Source organism: Nycticebus coucang, chromosome 19 (genome assembly GCF_027406575.1).
Source record: "Nycticebus coucang isolate mNycCou1 chromosome 19, mNycCou1.pri, whole genome shotgun sequence".
Lineage (NCBI taxonomy): Eukaryota > Metazoa > Chordata > Mammalia > Primates > Lorisidae > Nycticebus > Nycticebus coucang.
The window spans coordinates 61,702,389-61,723,061 of record NC_069798.1 but is presented as its reverse complement, the minus strand read 5'-3'; the positions used below and the strand labels follow the sequence as shown (position 1 = coordinate 61,723,061).

At 34.7% G+C, this 20,673-nt stretch overlaps 1 protein-coding gene across 3 annotated transcripts in view; it reads left to right on the top strand.

Annotated features, from left to right (window-relative positions):
• The first annotated feature begins 962 nt into the window (after nt 1-962).
• Nucleotides 963-20,673, top strand: part of CDH19 (cadherin 19) — a 76,284-nt gene continuing 56,573 nt past the window's right edge. For 2 of the 3 annotated variants that reach the window (XM_053571559.1, XM_053571561.1), the window contains exons 1-3: nt 963-1,140; nt 7,927-8,031; nt 17,962-18,255. In XM_053571559.1, the coding sequence (XP_053427534.1) occupies nt 18,064-18,255 (192 nt within the window). In that variant the 5' untranslated portion in view covers nt 963-1,140; nt 7,927-8,031; nt 17,962-18,063. The remainder of the gene's footprint in view (nt 1,141-7,926; nt 8,032-17,961; nt 18,256-20,673) is intronic. The other variant, XM_053571560.1, reaches the window with a different exon arrangement.

Sequence of the window (20,673 nt, the reverse complement as noted above, 5' to 3'; positions counted from 1 at the left end):
ACACCACTTTATCTTTCTGGTTCTCACCAACTACTAGTTGTAGTGCAATCCTTTTTCTATTAACTTTTCTTTGTTATGATAGAAAAAAAAATACATATAGTCTCAGTATTGAGTCCCGGGACTCAAGTATATTTTTGAAATTCAGGGTCATCTCTTCACAATAAAGGCATATTAAATCTTAAAATTATTGCTTTTAGGGCAGCGCCTGTGGCTCAAGGAGTAGGGCGCCGGTCCCATATGCCGGAGGTGGCGGGTTCAAACTCAGCCCTGGCCAAAAATCACAAAAAAGAAAAAAAATTATTGCTTTTAGTAACTAACCCTAATTTAAGACACTGTTAATGTTATTTTTAACTTATCTATGGTCTGGTTCAAAAAATTACTTTTACTTAAAAGTAGCTTGAGTAAACAGCATGGAGAGTAAAGTTATGTATTTCGAAATGAATCATAACTGTAATAAAATCTAATTATAAATCTGAAAACATAGCATTTTCGGTAATAAACCATGGGAAAGAAAAGGATTTATTATCATTTATACATTTCCCTCTCATTATATATTTTACTTGATTTTTGAGCAGAAAAGATTGAATTACACAATAACCAGAACACACGGACTCAGAGTGGAAAACATCTCTTTTTAGTAACTTTTGCGTCTGTTTTAAATTGATCATTTGTTTCATCAGCTAATCCTCAAGCAAAGGGCATGTCCTTTCTACTTTTCAAAATTCTCTTACATAAGTTGAATTCCCTCCTCATCAACTCAAGCCAATACGTATTTTATTTTCTTTTTGCTTGTTAGGAAAAGGGGAAAAGAAGATAATAAGTTCCTACTACTTGTTTAACTGTCTGCATTTTAATCCCAGACTATGAACGAATATGAGAGCGCCCTTATGATTTTTGCACAAAAGGCTCAGTGTTCTTGGCTTTGCTCAGAGAACCTAAAATAGCAGTCAGTGAGCAGTGACACGCTGACAGTGCTGTGGTACTAACAGCACAAGGGTCTTGATTCAGGCCCTCGCAGCACATGGAAAGTTTGCTGAGAAGACTCTGAAGCAAAAAACAGCACGTTTTTCCTACGATTCCTTGTGTGTCTGATGCAAAGTTTGAATTTCAATTGCCACAGAACTTCTGAAAGTTCCCCAGGTAAGACTGTTTTAATCAGGCGTAGCATAAATTACATAAACTATCTCTTAATGAATAAATACGCCAAAGAGTACTTGAAAAACTGTTTCTAGTGGGCACTTCTAAAAAAAAATCTAAAAATGTTAATGCCATCATGTGGGTATTGAACTTTTTCTAAATCAAATATTTGTGAGAACAGTTCTTTATTGCTGTAAGACAGATTGAGGGTAAAAATGTTGCTCATAATTTAGGACATTTAAAACTTAATATTCTTAGAAATAATGATGACTGTTCTTTGCACAATCTTCTTTGTCTAGGAATTTATTTTTTCATTTTTCATGCATTTACCTCTTTACTATTAGGTAATGTACATAAAAGTTTCCATTCTTAGATATATGATAAAAATACTTATCTACAGAATTAATAAAAAATTTTAAATAATTAAGAATGTTGTAATCCCAATAAAAGTAAAATATTGAGCTTTATTATAGATTCAAATGTATAAATATCCAAACATATACCCACATATTTTTTGCATATGTATTTTTGCATACAGCCTAAATGATTTTATGTAAAAAAAGGTTAATTCATCAAATATGATTGAAAGTATAAATTAAGAAAATTTTAAATGTGAAAGACATTTAATGTTTTCTCAAATCTAATTTGGTGCATGTAATTTTAACTAGGTTATTAATTGTCATAAAGTATTTCAAAGTAAGATTACCAGAGATTTAGCAAATCTATAGCTAAGACATAAAAAGTGTTTAGCAATAAAAAGTTTCTAAATAAATTTATACTTTAGTTCTATGAATTCACTTGTTGAATTAATTTATATCTGTAAGAAAGATATTATTTAGACAAAAAGGTTTGCAAATTTACTAATACATACTTGCATTTTTGATAAATGTTTTAAGGATCACAAGTATGCATATTTTTCATAGTTTTTAAGTTGAAAATATTTAGTTTTTAGTATAATGTGAACATTTCTACTTACCAAATTAAATAACCAACAAGTTGGTGCTAGAAGGAGTAATATTTTTTTCAAAATAAAAAATCTAGAAACATTTGAAATTTTTAAACAATCTGTTTCTGTCATTAGAAATCTTCCAATCTCCTTTTCTTTAGATGATGAGTTTCTACTTTACCCAGTCTTTATGATACTCATGAAATGTATCAGATCATTAAATAAATTATACCTACATTTACAGTCTCATATTTTAGGACTTTCGTTCTTCACTTACGCCCTAGGGAAATGGTTATACTTTTATGTATACGCACACATACATACACGTACACGAACACACTGATTTATAGACAACCTAAAGCAGATGTTAACTACTTATATATTTTTTTATGTTTTGTTCTCCATTTTGGAATCTTTCCAGAGTACTTTCCCTTCAGAAATGTTAAGAAATTAATTTGATTAAATTATCATAAACTGAAGATGTGATAAGATAATGTACCAAATTGCCACCTAGGCATTCTTAAGAAACATATCCATCTTTGGGGAATTTCTCATCATGTAGATGTACATAATTTGATGAATTATTATCTATAACATGAATAGAAATTGAGGCTTTTTTGAGCCTCCAGATCTTAACATGTACTCTTAATTATTATGCTGTGTTTAAGGTGTGATAAGAGTCTAATTCAACATGCGACTAAGTTGTAGGGCCAATGGGAATAATCTTTTCATATATGTTCTTTACATTAGAAATTATTGGTACCAACCTAGTGTTTGGGAACCTGGCTAGTGAACAAAAGAACATAGAACTTTTATATTTTGTTTTCCTGATGCTTGCCTTTCATAATCATGACCTTATAATGCCCTTATCTTTGCTTTCACGTCCCAGATTGAGGTTGAAACATAAGTAATTTGGGGCCCAATAATTACCCCACACAAATCCTTTCTCTTTGTCAATGCTGAAGATAGCTCACCAATTTGCAAGATGAGTTATCTTCACCAAAGTGACCAGAAAGATGTATGCCACTTAAAAAAAGAAAAAAGAAAGACAGAACGCATACCATTGGGGAGATAGTTACCCACTCTCATCAGCATTTGGTTGAGGGACTACAGCTAAGTGCTCCAAACCCTGCTTTTCAAAAAGCACAAGAACTCAATTTCTTTTTCAAATGGTGCATACGCTCTTGAAATTCTGATAAACTTAATTAATGTTTCACTTCAAAAAAAAATTCCCCAGAATCGGGCGGCGCCTGTGGCTCAGCGGGTGGGGCGCCGGCCCCATATGCCGAGGGTGGTGGGTTCAAGCCCGGCCACGGCCAGACTGCAACAAAAAAAAAAAAAAAAAAAAAAATAGCCGGGCGTTGTGGCGGGCGCCTGTAGTCCCAGCTACTCGGGAGGCTGAGGCAGGAGAATCGCCTAAGCCCAGGAGTTGGAGGTTGCTGTGAGCCGTGTGAGGCCACGGCACTCTACCAAGGGTGAGAAAGTGAGACTCTGTCTCTACAAAAAAAAAAAAAAAAATTCCCCAGAATCAATAAAGCACAAAAGTTTTTGTCAGAATTTGTCATATTAGTTACTCAATAATTTTGCACAGAATCATCAAAGGATGTCTTAAGATTAAAGCAAAACATAATTTCTTGGAAATATTGCTTTGACTTGTGAAGTCAAAGTGGAGATATTAGTTTAGGACAGTGGCTTGTTACTTATCAACATGCAGGACCACTATATCGACATTTTTGTCTCTTCTGTCATTCTTAGAAGTTACACAATCAATGAATTTTCCAAATTTGCAAGGCAGGATATTAAAGTCAGCATAACTTTGGCACATTGGTCATGCCTTAAAATAATGTAGGCAATTTTATCCATGTGTAAAATTTAGAAATGTCATCCCTGTGGAAATGAACAACCTATACACAAATCACAGGAAAGGAAAATGTCATCAGTTTTCGGCCTTTAACTTATATTAGAAATTGTTCCAGATTGTCATCTCTTATTTCTAAAATATATGGCTTATTTGATAAAGAAATAATGCTATCAAATATAAATATACACATAAAATATTACTAAAAGAGGATAAAGGGAAAATGATATAGATGCGTATTTGTTTGAATTTTAAACAGAGTATTATTGTTTGTCACTAAGCAAATACTTCTGAGGGTCCTTAAAATTGCTCTTGAACAGAGAGGACAAGACATGCCACTTTATCCATAGTGTTTGATGAAAAATTAATGGGTTATAACATCACTTTTCAATATAAATTAAAGTATTATTTATAAAAATGTCATGATGTTTTTAGAATATAGATTTAATAAAGTCACTTATTTGAAATTTAATTTAAGCTATTTTAAATATATAAAGCAAGGCTGTCATTGTGTGCATGTATGTATGTGTATATGGTGTATATTATATATATATACACACACGTAAGTTTATATGAATGAATAAATGTTTAAACCAATGTTTAAAACATACGATTCCTAATTTCTAAATATACTTTTATAAGATGATGTCACTTTTGAAATAGTGATATCATTGAAATTTTATTTTGTGGGGAAAAAAGAAGCAGGAAGACAATTGTAAGTGTGAGTTAAATACTACACATCTTCAGTAAAATATTAACTAATTGCTTCCTAGATATTATGAACCTAAGCTTTTTTAAAGCAATGGGTGGGGAAAAGAATATCATGATAATTAAAGTTCCTTGTGAGTATGAAACCACCCATGTCCCCTTAGCATCTTCCCTTGTAATTTTTGAAGGTGTCTTGAGCCCTGTATTTATAAACGCTCATTTAAGGCTCCTAACACAGGCATCCACCTGGTCATTAGCTTTGTTAATTCCACCTCCATTGTGTGATGATTTTCTTATTTCTACCATCCTTGTCTAAGGACCAGGATTAGGCAGAGTGCTGAGGCCTCCAGATGGGTGACGTACAGTTGTCAATTCAGGGCACTTGGGAGAAAGAGAAAAGTCAAGTCAATTTTCTGGAGTTAAAGATGGTTCTTCTATGCACTGATTAGAAGTTGAAAAATATTTAATAAAAACTAACATCATATTGCAAATTATTAATAATACAAAATGATATTATAAGAATCAATATAATTTAATATAAAGGTAGGCATTTCAATGGAAAATAAGACAGGAGGTAATAGAGATTTCCAAAGATATTTCAGCCCAAACGATTCAACAAGGGAATTTTTATTTTTGCCTAACATTTTTCTAGTACAAATTTCCTTGCTTCTGTGTTTAAGTACACAGACTAGGGATTTAAATAGATTTACATAAATATAGAATACCTTTTATAAATGACTACTGAGACAATGTTTATACCTTTAAAAATAGACATCAAGGGCTGCGCCTGTGGCTCAGTGAGCAGGGCGCCGGCCCATATACCTAGGGTGGAGGGTTCAAACCCAGCCCCGGCCAAACCACAAGAAAAAAAAAACAGCCGGGCGTTGTGGCGGACGCCTGTAGTCCCAGCTACTCGGGAGGCTGAGGCAGGAGAATCGCCTAAGCCCAGGAGTTGGAGGTTGCTGTGAGCTGTGTGACGCCACGGCACTCTACTGAGGGCAATAAAATGAAACTCTGTCTCTACAAAAAAAAAAAAAAAAAAAAAAAAAGAGTTTTCCTTTCTTTGTAACAATTTTTTATGATCACCAGAAATTACAATTGATCTGATATACCATTTTTGCTTAGTTTTGCAATAGTTTTCTAAAGATGGAGATATTATATTGATTGCCATCTGCTTTTCTCTATGAGAAGCTGTGCTTAGCTGAGCTCAATATTTCAGCTTTTCACAAGCCTTCCAGAATACATTATATTTTTATATGTCTTCACAGATGGAATAATTAGCTTTATGGAACCAGGAAGAGGTCATAGAAAAGATAATTTCTAATTAGATTCAGTTTCAAACTGCATAAGTGCATAGATTATAATATTTTTCATCCCTTAAGTCACAATTAGTCTTTTTTTGAAAACATAATTGTTCTGAGTCACACTGGGATAATTTTCAGCTTATGTATGTCCGTGCAATATGTATTACTTCCAGGATGATAATGTTTATCTGTCATAGTCACTTAACCATGCCTAGAAAAAAAAATGATGACATTCAAATCATTTGAAAATACATGTGCAACCCTACATTGGGGAAAATGTATCCTAAACTATTTTTGTAGTAGTCATTTATAAAGTTTTGGGATGTGCGTGTATCATTTACAGAGCTGAAAATTTCAAAGTTGAGAAATACAGAAATCACTAGATCTTTCCTGCCACTTACCTATGGGTAGCTCTATATACATTCTGGTTACAGTAACTCATTTTATCAAGAACACAATCTTTTTGGATAAGCACTATTATTATCCTCAATTTCCACATGATAAAACTGAGGCAACCAGAGGTCAAGTTATGTGCTCAAAATCATGATGCTAGCAGGTGGCATCTATTGGGTCGGTTATTCCCTTATCCCGGCCTCCCATTTGGCACTCTGCACTCCACTGAACTGCCTTCTGCAGAACATTTTACCTCAACATATTCGGGCAAAAAATCCTAGAGTGAGTAGGGAATAGCTTTCTTAATCTTTACCATGCTGCCAAAGGGCATTTATTCATATAAAAGAAGCTTATCACATATTATAAAAGTTATGCATATATATAATAATTGTATACCTATTAAAACAGAGATGCACATGAGGAAAATTTTAATTATTTATTATTCTTAAAGTCGGAGATTATTTCTACCTGAATTTTAAGGCATAGTCTACCAGGTTTCCTATATTTGTCTAGGTTTTTTTTCTTCAATTAATTAATTAAAGAAATTAATTAATTTCTTTCTTTCATCTAAAAAAAGACTTGCAGGGGTCCTCAAACTTTTTAAACAGGGGGCCAGTTAACTGTCCCTCGGACCATTGGAGGGCCACTGCACATATCTTATTTTGAAGTAAAAAAACAAAATGGGAACAAATACAATCACACTACCTCCCATGTGGCCCGCGGGCCGCAGTTTGAGGACCCCTGCTACAGAATCAAATTTAATGATCCATATAATAATATTATACTAGCAAGAATTTGTGAATGTTTTATTTACTTGTTTCTTTACTGTCGGACCAATTTTATACATCTTCTCCAAATGAACAGATATGGACTATTGAGCAAGCTTACTAAGAATTTAAATTGTACAATACTAAAAATCGGTCAAATATATGTGGAGTTATTTTCTGGAGCCATCTTTGTGATAGTAGGATAGGGTTTTTCTTAGACACATATTAGAAATAAAATGTTGCTTTATTCATGTTATATGCAGTGAACCTCTGTAAACTGACCACCCAAGGGACCATAACAAACAGGTCAATATATGGAGGTGGTCAACAGAAGAAACCAGGCCTATTGTATTGATATGTACATGTGGTGCATGTCTGGTCTATGAAAATTTGGCCAATTTCAGAAGATAGTTAATGTACGGAGGTGGTCAACTATGGAAGTTCTACTGTATTTTTGCAATAACATTAACAGAAACAGATTTCAGAAAAATAAAACATTTTACAGGGCTGCATTCACACAAGAAAATAAGGAGTAGTCTGTGAACATACATTGGCTAAGTTAAAATAAGGCTACAAAGATGATAAAGACAAAACTATGGACTATACCAATGAAGGTGCTCCAGGAAAACCTTCAATCCTGAAGCATACACGGATTTAGCTTTGAAATAATAACATATCATACTGGGACACATTTGGTTCAATTTGATAATTTATGGAAATTTATAAGTGAGATACTGAATTTTAAAATACTGAAATTTTGCCAGCCTGTATTTCACCAGTGTGAATCTATCTCTTTTTATTTTTTACACTCAGGTTCAATATTATCCATATTGAACAGCACAACAGATATGCTGCTTATTAATCTACGGTTCTCTGCCCCATAAACAGAGTCCACGGCACAAGCCCAAAAATGGAACGGTAATTTTTTTTGTTTTTGCAGTTTTTGGCCGGGACTGGGTTTGAACCCGCCACCTCCGGTATATGGGGCCGGCGGCCTACTCTTTGAGTCACTGGCGCCAGCCAGGAGTGGTAATTTTTATGGTAGTCTTTGCTACCTATCTTTGGTGATCATACAAACAGTGAATGGGGAAGGCAATGTCGAAGTGGGCATCAAAGGCCCTAGTAAAGAAGTTCTGACTCTATATTGCCGTGCTGGTCACATGGGGGCTTTTTTGTGATAGTAAATACACAAATGGTATGATTAATCAAAGTTCATAAATGGAACGTAAAAGAACTTTCACCCTTTAGTCTACGAAATGAATGTTTTAAGAGAAAACGTTGGTACGTGGACTAGTACCATTGGGGGCCCCTTTATGCTTCCGTCTCACTTAGTATGCGAGCTATTTTCACCCATATTTCTTTCCATGTTTCCTACTAATGGTTCTAAGGAAGCCGTGTTCAAAGCCTTTATGTATAGCGTCACTCTGTGAGGCTGACAAATTTCCTGATTTTTAAGAGATCACAAATAGGATTAAGTTTCTATATTTATCTCACCCACATTTCTCAGCTTCAACTTTTATCTTCCCCTGCACAGCCACTAAATCCATCATTCTGACTTATTCTTCCCCTTTTTTTCTGACTTTAAAAATCTTTGGAACAAGGGGAAAATGTGTTTTTAAAGGAGATAATAGAAAACACTTTGTCATTTCAAAACTGGCCCGAACGTTAAAATGCAATTATAGAACTTCATTCAATGGAAGCACAGTGAAGGAACCAGCAGGAGCAGAGCCCACAGTTTTAGGAATCTAGGCGTTTTCGTTCTTCCATTCAGTAAAGCGTGGTGTGTATTGTACACTTGACATCGTTAAGATCAAGTGTCTGGTCCTACTTATGCTTACAAATACATAGTTGATATTGGGCAGGTAAATTAAAATTTCTGAATATAAGTCCCTCCATCTGTGATGTCATATGTTCGATGAAATACGCTTATTAATACTAACGTCATACGATTTCACTTGGACATAACACGTAAATACCCTGCTAACCAAAATAGTGTAATTTAACTGTTACTATGATTATTTTATTATTTAATACTGTGATCATAGAATGCCTTTTCATGTCTATGAAGTATGTATTTTTAAATATCCCATAATCTATGCCTTATTTAATAAATATTAATATTAATAAATATTTCTTAATATGCCTAAGTACTAACAATAAGAAAACAAATCTCAGCATAGTGCCATGAGACACAATATTAGCATATTTTTCCAACATTAGGTATATTTTTTATTAATGTATTCATTCATCTGTTTGGAAAATGTAACCAAGCTTGCAAACGCAGGAAATGCCACTTCTGGCTTCTCCAGGGCCCATTTTATACATAACTAATTGATAGCACTTTTATTTATTTGCCTGAACTCAGCCCAGAGTGTTTCTCAGTCTGGCATTGCTGACAGCTGCCACCAGCCTTCAATCAGACGTGAACCATTATTTGAAACGTTTTCCTTCCCCTGAAATGTGTGACCATTATAGAAAGTTTGGAACATTGAAGAGTATAAACAAAACCAAAATATTTCAACACTGAGATATAACCACAGCTACCATTTCATTCCTTTTTTTTTTCTTTTTAATTAGGAAGTTCAGTTTAGAGGGTTTTCATGTATGCTTTTCTATGCTTTAGAGTTATAAAACGATGATATTTTAACTTTGAATTTTAAATTTAATTGTGATATGCAATCACACAGGTATTTAATCAGAAAAATAACATAGCAAAAAATTCACCCAGACTTACTGAGTATTATTACATGACATATTTACTTTAGATTGTTTTAGAGGGAGGAAAACGTTCAGGTGTTTTTCAACTTCAACCTTTAAGTCCACTCCACTAACATTCCGGTAATTACTATAACACATTTTGTATTTCAGCTTTTCACTTCCAGACTTATTATTTCACAAATTTGTTTTATGTCATGAGTTACAGGATATTGCCTTGTAACTATGAAACCACATATGTAATGGAAATTATACAGTATCCTAATTTAAAATTCTTTTTTCATATTTTTGAAGTTATCCAATTTATACTTGCCTTCCAGTAGAAAATTTTCAACAATTTTCCTATGAATAAAACAGTGAAATACATCTGCTAGTTAATAATTTAAACACACTTAACTCTGCTGCATTTGGCCAAATCTTCATCAAAATGTTGTCTAAATTTTCAGTTTATTAGCATTGTATAGAAGTTTTGTTTCTTTGTAAATTTTCAACAATAGCTCATAGTAAAATATTGACTTAGTTTTGTTTAAAATTTTTTATTTAAAGATACAATGATCATTTCTGTTGTATTAATAATCATGTTATTAATAAACACAAGTGAAAAATAAAAGGATAATTAACCAAATACTCATTACTCAATTTCAACAGTTATATGAAGCTTTTACCACATGGCTTTTTCCTATTCTATCTTTTTTTTCTGAGATATTTTAAGGAAACTCTAGACATGATGTCATTTTCAACACCAGTATGCCTTAGTGAACAGGGGCATGCATTTGTACAATTCACAAGGAAATTTTTAGTAACTAACAAAATTAGCAATATTCCCTCATTATCATCTAATACCTAACACAATTAAAATTTTACATTTCCACAAAAATATAAACATGAAAACAAGTTTACACAAATTATGAACCAAACAACATCTTTGTTTTATATCAGTTCTGGTATCTCTTAAATCTTTTCATTTTGAACAGTGTCTTTCTTTTATTCATCTTTTTTTTTTTTTAATTTAGTGACATTTCAAAAAAACCAGATCAGACATCTGTTAGACCAAGGTTGTTTAAAACTCACTGAGTGCGTAGACTTCATGGGTAGTCGGATGGAGAATAGACTAAGCGCCCGTACGTGTTAATAAACCTGCTCAACAAAATAGTGTCATTTAACTGTTACTGTGATTATTTTATTATTTAATACTGTGCTCATATAATGGCTTTTTATTTCTATGAACTATATATTTGGGGGCAGGCAGGGCAGTTTGTTGTCAGGACCATCTGTAAAATGACTCACAATGTGGATTCATTTTATTGTTTTTTGTTGTTGCACTTTGTTCTTACAGCAGAGGTTAATTTCTTTTCATCTGGACATTAGCTTTCAACTTCTCTTGGTAAAAATTCTTGGCAGACTGTTTTTTACATCATAATTTAACACATCAGCATCTATTAAATGTTGTGGCACAAATAGTTTAGTTCTGTTTGGTTTTGACAAATCACATTTTAACAGCATTTATGAGGTATTAATTGGCACAATAACCTTAATATTCTCAAACTGAGTTGGCATTTTTTGATGTATTTTTACTACGGTGAGGACCATCAGCATAATGGTGATATTATTTTCTAAAGCTCCCTCCACCCCTTGAAATTCCTCCTTCCTCCTATCCTCCCATTCCCATTTCCCCTCAGCTACTTACCTGATTTCTGTCATCATTATTGGTTTAAATTTTCTGAAGTTAGAAATGTATAATCTGAACATTTTCTTGGTCAAACTTCTTTTACTCTCTGAAGTTGTGAGATATTACTATGTATATTAAATTGTTCTTTTTTTTTTATATTGAGTATTACTGTGTTGACCAGACATATGACACGTCGTCGATGCATTAACATGTTGATGTGCATTTGACTATTCCAGTTTAGGGCTATTACGGGTAAACATGTTCTGAGCAGTCATGTAAGCCTTTTTATATAGACATATGATGTTTTCTCTTTAAGTAGATACCTATCAGTAGAATGGCTGGATTATATGGTGGGTATTTGTTCAAATTTATTTATTTATTTTTTAGAGACAGGGTCTCACTTTATCGCCCTCAGTAGAGTGCCGTGGTTGTTCAAATTTTTAAGAAACTGCTGAGCTGTGTTGTAAATGGTCATGCCATTCTGCTTCCCACCAGCAGTGTATGAGTGGTCTGGTCCCTCTAATCTGCACTTGGTAGGGACAGTCTTTTGCGGCCATTGTAACAGGACTTTAGTGGTATCTCATTGCAGTTTTTATTTGCTCTTACCTGTTTAAACTGAAGATGCTGATTACCTTTTATCCTCTTTTCACTTGTTTTCCATGTCTACTCTTTCTTGTGTGATATGTCTGTCCAAATGTTTTGCCTATATTTTCAAATTTTGTAACTTTTTATTACTGTTTTTTTGAAAGGCATTGTGCATTCTGGACATAAGTCTTTAATCAGATATATGATTTTAAAATATTTACCCTCAGTTTGTGATTTTTCTTTTCATTTTCTTATTAGCATCTGTGATAGATGACATAATGGCTCCCAAAAATATCGAAGTCCTAGTGTCTGAAACCTATGAATGTCACTATCAATGGCAATGATAATATTCGATAAAAGATCTTGAGATACAGAGATTATCCTTGATTATTGACGTTGGCTCCCACCCAAGTAGGCAATCCTAAATGTCATTATAAGGGATAAATAGAGGGAAATTTGACACAGCAAAGAGAAGGTGACATGATGACAGAGCAGACAGTCTCCAAGATTCTCTGCTCCTGGCCTGGCATGGCTGTGAGCTACAAATGCAAGAAATAGAATACAGCTGGAGACACTGAGGAAGGTAAAGAAATGGATTCTGCTCAAGAAACTGGAGCAACAGTGGCCTTTTTGGCACCCGAGATTCAGCCCAGTAAAAGCCATTTTGAACTGAAAGAGAATAAATGTGTATTGTGTTAAGCCACCAATCTCGTATTTCTTATAGTGGCCCTGGGATCTGCTAGTGTCTTTTGAAAGGAAAGTTTCAATTTTGATACAGTCCAACTTGTCAGTCAGTTCTTTTTTTTAATATTACTAATTTTGTTTTTATAATTATGTACTCACCATGAATATGTACATCTGTCTCTAATATTTTATATCGTACTATAATGACTTATTTACCTTCACTAGAGTTTATACTATTACTTACCAATTCTACATTTAAACAAGATTTGTTCTTTTTATGTTTTCCCTGGTATTTTCCTTTCCATTGCCACATAATCAGAGCAATGACTTAAAATATTGTTAATGATGATAACAGATGGGCTCTTGATATTGTTTATAAGAAAGCTTTAGCTGGGTGTGGTGGTGGCTCACGCCTGAAATCTTAGCATCTAGGAGGTCAAGGCAGGTGGATTGCCTGTGTCAGGAGTTTGAACAAGAGTGAGACCCCGACCCTGAAAAAACAAAACAAAACAAAAAAACTAGCCAGCCATTGTGGCAGGCATCTATAGTTCCAGCTACTTGAGAGGCCGAGACAAGAGGATCGCTTGAGCCCTGGAGTTTGAGGATGCTATGAGCTATGACACCGAGGCACTCTGCCCAGGGGGACAAAGTGAGACTCTGTCAAGAAAGAAAAGAAAAGGAGAAGAGAGGAGAGGAGAGGAGAGAAGGAGAAAGAAAGGAGGGAGGAAGCAAGTTTTAAATACATCACAAAGATTTCTTCTAAAATTGTGTCCATTTTATTTTTGTGACTTTGTATATGGTAAGGTATGAAACAGAATTTTTTTTTCTTTTCTTAAGTGATTCCCAGGTATTTTAGAACAAAGACTGTTATTTCTTCCTTGACTTGCTTTCTGACCCTCTGTTAAAACTCAGGTGACCACAGCCGTGTAGGTCCTTTGAGACTCTCTCTGTTCTGTCCCATCAAGTTATTTGTCAGTCCAGTAGCACACCCCGGTGACAACTGCACCATTACACAATAAGTCTGAAAGTCAGATGGTAAAGTCCTCAGATGTTCTTCTTTTGACAAAGTTGTTTGAGCTATTATAGGTCCCGTGTATTTATATATAGAATTGTAGAATTAGCATGGAAGTTTCCCAAACATCCTTCTGGAAATTTTATGGTAATTGTGTTGAATCCATAGATCACTTTGAGGACAACTGACATTTTTAAACATTTGGAATCTTCTGATCAGTATCATGACAAATATCTCTAATCATTTTGGTTTTCTTTGGTTAGAAAGCTTGTGGGGATTTTTCAAGCCTGAGGCTTAGGCAATGACAAAGGCAGAACTCCCCAGGAGGAGCTCCCCCCCACACACACACACCAGGTCTGCTGCACTATCAATCCCTTGATACCCCCCACACACATACACACACCAGGTCTGCTGCACTATCAATCCCTTGATACCCCCCCCACACACACACCAGGTCTGCTGCACTATCAATCCCTTGATACCCCCCCCCACACACACACACACATACACCAGGTCTGCTGCACTATCAATCCCTTGATACCCCCCCACACACACACACACACACACCAGGTCTGCTGCACTATCAATCCCTTGATACTCCCCACACACACACACACACACACACACACACATACACCAGGTCTGCTGCACTATCAATCCCTTGATACTCCCCACACACACACACACATACACCAGGTCTGCTGCACTATCAATCCCTTGATACTACACACACACACACACACATACACCAGGTCTGCTGCACTATCAATCCCTTGCATGCTCTGAAGGGGGCTGCAGATGCGGACTTAGTCCCTACCCTTGGGTCATGCTCTTCTTTCATTTACACTCCTCGCTTCCCTCCTTTTCTTCTTCTCGTGTCTGTGGCCTAGGGCAGAGGTCCTTTTCTGCTGAAGGCTCCTCACTGGGCCGAGTGGGTGAAAACTTGAAGACACCATCTCCCACTCTGATGAGGTATCCAATATGCCCCCACTCCTAGCATTCTCCAGCCCATCTCCTGACTCCAGTGTCCAATAAAAAATAAATCTTTTTTTTGTCTGCTCACTCTAAAGTGAGATGATTCCTGCTACTCAGATGTAGGGGTTCCTAAGTTTTACCTGTTCTAAGGACTGCAAATATACACATATATTAGGATGTTTGGAATCATCTCAAAACTCCCTAATACGTGTTCACTTCTGATTTTTTAACTTTTATTTCTATTTATTTCTGAGTGGCTTATACTTCTGTCTTTAATTTCACTAGTTGTTTTTTTCTTGGGAATGAATAAAATGTCATATACTATATAGTGTATTTTTATCTTAGACATCGTAGTAGTTTTTTTCTCTACAAGATCAGTTTGAATCTTTGTCTTATCTTCCATTTATTTACTTTACATGTACAATATTTCCACTGGCTTCCTGCATGTGTAGATTATACTTTTACTGCCCAGGTCTACTACAGAGGTCGTGCAGTAAGAACATAATACCAGCTATGAATGTTTTTGAAAACAATTTAAATTGCGTATAATTAAGTCTTCTCCAATACACAGGAAATGTCAAGGACAAAACATGTATTGAATCATACCATAGAGGCACAGTTAGCAAAAGTCAGAATCTAGAAAAATTTATAGGAGAAATAATCTTGTTTGGTCAACACATAAATGGAAAGGAAAACTAAAATAGAGAAAGAAACTTATAGACCAAATGAGAGGCCAAAAGATTGTATCAACAAACTGCATTGGGTGGACATATTTAAACCCTGATTCAAGATGTTTGAAGAATTTTTATGCAATCACTGGATGGATATTTAACCATATTAAGCCTTAATCTTAATTTTTAAGATTTATATTGATTTTTAAAAATGTACAAACACAAGGCAGTGCCTGTGGCTCAAAAGAGTAGGGTGCCGGCCCAATATACCAAACGTGGCAGCTTCGAACCCAGCCCCAGACAAAATCTGTAATAAATAAATAAATAAAAGGAAAAAAGTTGGGCAGCTCCTATGGTTCAGTGACTGTGGCACTGGCCCCCTACACCAAGGATGTCAGATTCGAATCCAGCCCTGGCCAAACTACAACAAAAAATAGCCGGGCATTGTGGCGGGAGCCTGTAGTCCCAGTTACTCGGGAGGCTGAGGCAAGAAATGGCTTAAGCCCAGGAGTCGGAGGTTGCTGTGAGCTGTGACGCCACAGCACTCTACCGAAGGCAACAAAGTGAGACTCTGTCTCTAATAAAAAAAAAAAAAAGGTACACACACAGACACACATGGTATTTTTGCTCAAGTATGTGTCTCAAATGATTAAAATAATATGCCATGTGAAAGTGTTTCAATATAAAAAAGTGAGCGTGTGTGTAGATGACATGAGATAGGCTACAATAATTTAAAAAAGGAGAAAAAGACTGAAACTGGGTAATGATAAAAGTATTCATTGCCATTTTATGTACTTTTAGGCACATAAAAATATAACACAAAATTAACAAAAATACTATTCACAGAAACAGGACAAATGTACTTCATATTGTGTCAGTGATAGCTTTGAAAATTTTATACAAAATATATTTTTCAGGAAGAAAAGTATACTTGCTCCAAGTATTATTCACCAGCTATCAAAAAAATATATATTAACATATCTAAAACATAGACATTATTTGAATTTCAGATATTAAACGTACGGATGAAAATCATCTTTAATTTTCATCTCAGCTGAATTATTTTATGACCTTCATTAAGTAAACTTATAACCAAGAAGACATCTGCTTGAAGGAGCTACACAGGGACTACAGAACCCCATGTTCCTTCTTAATTAGATGTTTTTTAACAACTCTTCTTAACAAGAGCCAAAGACCAAATAAAATCTCTAAGGGACGCTCAAAAATGCATGCCAGAAGATTCAAAACAGAACCATGCAGAAAAACTTTTTTTTTGTTGTTTTTTGTTTTGTTTTGTTTTGTTTTGTAGAGACAGAGTCTCACTTTACTGCCCTCGGTAGAGTGCCATTTTGTCACACGGCTCACAGCAACCTCCAGCTCTTGGGCTTACGTGATTCTCTTGCCTCAGCCTCCCGAGTAGCTGGGACTACAGGCGCCCGCCACAACAGAAAAACTTTTAAAACTATCATTTTAGTGTTGATTACACAGTTCAAACTTCATTGTGGATCTCACAATATTACTTTTCTTCAGGCAGCCAAAGAAATAAACCAAATTTAGTTGTATGCATATGTAGCAAATGAAAAGCTACTTAGCTTCATATAAGGCTGAGGATTATCAGTCACGACAGAGACAGTTGGTAAGACCAGGCTCAGGTAAATACAAAGTTTCGAACGCAAAACTCAGTATGCAGAGTTTTTTATTTTTGTTGCTGTTGTTGTTTGTTAACATTTAAATACCAGAAGACAGCCAAAATATTTTTCATATCAATCTTTCATATGACATAAACATTCAGTCATTTTATCTGAGCACTATGATCTCATATTTATTATCTAAAAATGGTGTGGTTTTCTTGTTGAGAAGATGAAAAACACCTCTTTCTCACCTGTTTCTATTATGGAAGGGCACTTACGTTTGCATAGGATGGGTAATCAGAGAGTTTCATAGCACCGGTGTAACTGATTAGAAAAATCTCCCTGGCTTTAAGCTGTCCATTAAACTAACTACATAAAAAATATCATGACTTGGGAAATTGAATTAGAAAACTTATTTATATTAAGTAGAAAGAAGAAAAAAATATTTGATTTCTTTTTCTCCTGGCTTGACTGTTGTTTTAATGGGTGAGTTTGAGTTTTACTGAGATAAAAAGAAGAAAGTAAGCAAGTTAAATAAAAAAAAAAAGAAGAAGAAAGAAAGAAAATGAAAAAAAGAAAAAAAGAAAAAAAGAAAGAAAACTCTTTCTCAATGTCAGCTGTCAATCCAGTAGAGTCCCAGAGCGATTTTCCAACCTTCAGGCAGATTTATGACTGCAGTTTAAAATGAACAGTTCTTGGGCAGAAACTTGTAACTATTCTAATCAAATTATTGCTGAGCTACAAAATATAGTTAACTAGCTTAATTGATAAATTAAGCTTAATAGATAAATTAAAAGTATATTTTTATTCCGTTTTTTCAGATGCAAAAATTATAACTTGTCTTAGGAATTATATGAGAAAATGCTATTTTTTAATAATGTCATTTATTTTTCATTTCTCATTTAGGAATGTGAAAGAGCAAAAAAGATTATAAAGCAACAGAAGATTTTTGTTTTGCTTCATCCTGTTTCCTCTGAAGAGTAACAATTGGAATAAAGAGTCTGGAGAATGGATAGCTGTTTATTGCTACTTTTTACATTGGGAATTCCTCTCCTATGGCCGTGCCTTGTAGCAGCAGAAAACGTTAAAACGAAAAGAGCAAAGCAGCCAGCAGGATCTCATTGGAGAGTGAAGCGGGGCTGGGTGTGGAACCAATTTTTTGTGCCAGAGGAACTGAACACAACCCATCATATCGGCCGGGTACTTAGTTTTCTAACAAGTCCTCCTGTAAATAGCAGAACAATACAAATGGGTTGGGGACGTTCTGGTATTTTGATGAGTTCTATATTTTCTCGGTGGAACCACTAGAAAACTTCAAACAACAACATAATTATTTGTTTCAGATTTGCAAACACCTAAAACATCCTCTTAAAACTGGCAGAAGAAGGGATATCTCCCATTATAAAATTTCATTTTAATCTCCTGTATGAAAATGCAACCCTCCTTGAACAACATCTGGAAATTTGATGGTGTTATTTTTGGCAATGGATCAAAGCGGCCATGCTGAGACAAATAGCATTTAGCAACAGCATTTAACTTGATTTTCTGTTATGCTAAGTAGCTGTTAATTTACCCCTCATTCATTTTTAATGAAGCAGATTAATACCATATCCTTACACAGTTAAATAGCTTCAGAAGCCCTCATAGTTTGTTTGATCGGCTAAAGTTAAAGTTGAACGAATAATTACCTTCACTTTCATAGAAACATATATTTTAAGAATAATTCATTAATGAGAGAGAACATCTCCTATTTATGTTTTGGTTTTTATTTTATTATTTGGTTTTCCTCAAGCAGAGGTAATTATAATATTGTGTCCTTTCTGCAAGGCTCTTTCTCTAGATGAATGAACTGAAATAAGTTTAACCGCTAATTAACTGGCACTAAAATTTAATTGGGCCCAAAGGGTGAAGTATTCAAAATTTATTAAATCTCTTTTTCGAGACCTTTCGGGAGAGCTGCACTGTTAGGATGGTGTTTGGATTCTGTAGAAGTCCATCTACTCAATCAGTCGAATGTAAATAGTATATTTGATAAAGGCTTAGATTAGGATTTAAGGCAGATTTCAAAAGGTGAAGGTGTGGATGTGGAAGTGGATGTGCAGAGCCACACACCGGCTACAAATAATATTTCTCATCCCTTTCCATTAAGTGTCTGCTAGGTAACGAGGAGTCTCTCTAGACACAGTCATAATGGACCCCACAGAGCACCATATGCTCTCCCATCACTGAACGGGGTGACAGGCTAAGATCAGCTGGTGACTTTTAGTAAATAAGGTGATGCAGGGAAGTGCATCAGTGTGATGGGACAAAGCCCACCTCTGGGCTGTCAGGGCTTCTTGTTGGTCTCTACTCCCTACACAAATCTCCTGTTACTTCATTTCACATAGTGATTGGTTCCGTCTATTATTTCATTCTATAAAAATATTTATGAAAATTCTCTAACAGATGTTTTCCCTCTAAACAAGCTCATTAGGCTTAAATACCACACAGATAACTGGTTTAAAAGATAACAATCATGAATGTTTAGGTGCTTGTAATTAAAGAGCTAGTACAGATAAAATAATGCTGATGTATCCAAGATAACTCTGTCTTTGATCCATTTGTTAAAAGAAATTGTGACTGGAAAGTACAATTAAGTGAAAATTGAAAGTGATAATGGTTTAAAGAATTGACAGTAGCTGCTTACTTGAAAAATATTTTTTGAGTAGGGTGCCAGCCCCATATACCGAGGGTGGCGGGTTCAAACCCAGCCCCGGCTGAACTGCAACCAAAAAATAGCTGGACGTTGTGGCAGCGCCTGTAGTCCCAGCTGCTCGGGAGGCTGAGGCAGGAGAATCACGAAAGCCCAAGAGCTGGAGGTTGCTGTGAGTCCTGTGACATCATGGCACTCTACCAAGGGTGGTTAAGTGAGACTCTGTCTCTGTAAAAAAAAAAAAAAAAAAAAAATATATATATATATATATATATATATATATATATATATATTGAACCAAGAAGCATGGAAATTGTGTAAAACTAGAGTCCATGAAATTGACATATATTTAGCATCTATATTTCACGTTATTAAGAGGCAGGTCCCCAGGTAAAATTTTGGAATTATTTTTTTCCCTTAAAAATATCAAGCTTAGTAGTCTTTGAAAATTGCACTGTAAATATGCTTGAGATACATTTATTTATTACTTCATTGGATATTTCTTCATTTTAATTCTGAATACATTCTCAAACTACATTGAAATGATGTCATTTTAAAAATATGGACCATATATTGCTCATTTAATATATTGATTGGAATTGTTTTCCTGAGCGTCCTAACATCATGACATAGACAGTTAGACCACCATGGTATGTTTCTTCTCTCATGTCAAAATAATTTTTAGATATGAAAAACATTCTTTTTACTCTACCAAATTTATACTTATTTACATATAAATTTAAAATTCTAACTTATTCAATACTATGAGTGATAACTAAATCGATTGTGTTTTTTAGAAAATTAAAAGGTAAAGGCACAGGAGAAACATATTTGGTAATTAAGAAGAATATTTTGAGAAGAAAGAGGTTTAAATCTTCTGGCTAAAAATCAAGGGCTAAAGATCATGTCACTTAATTGTTATCAGG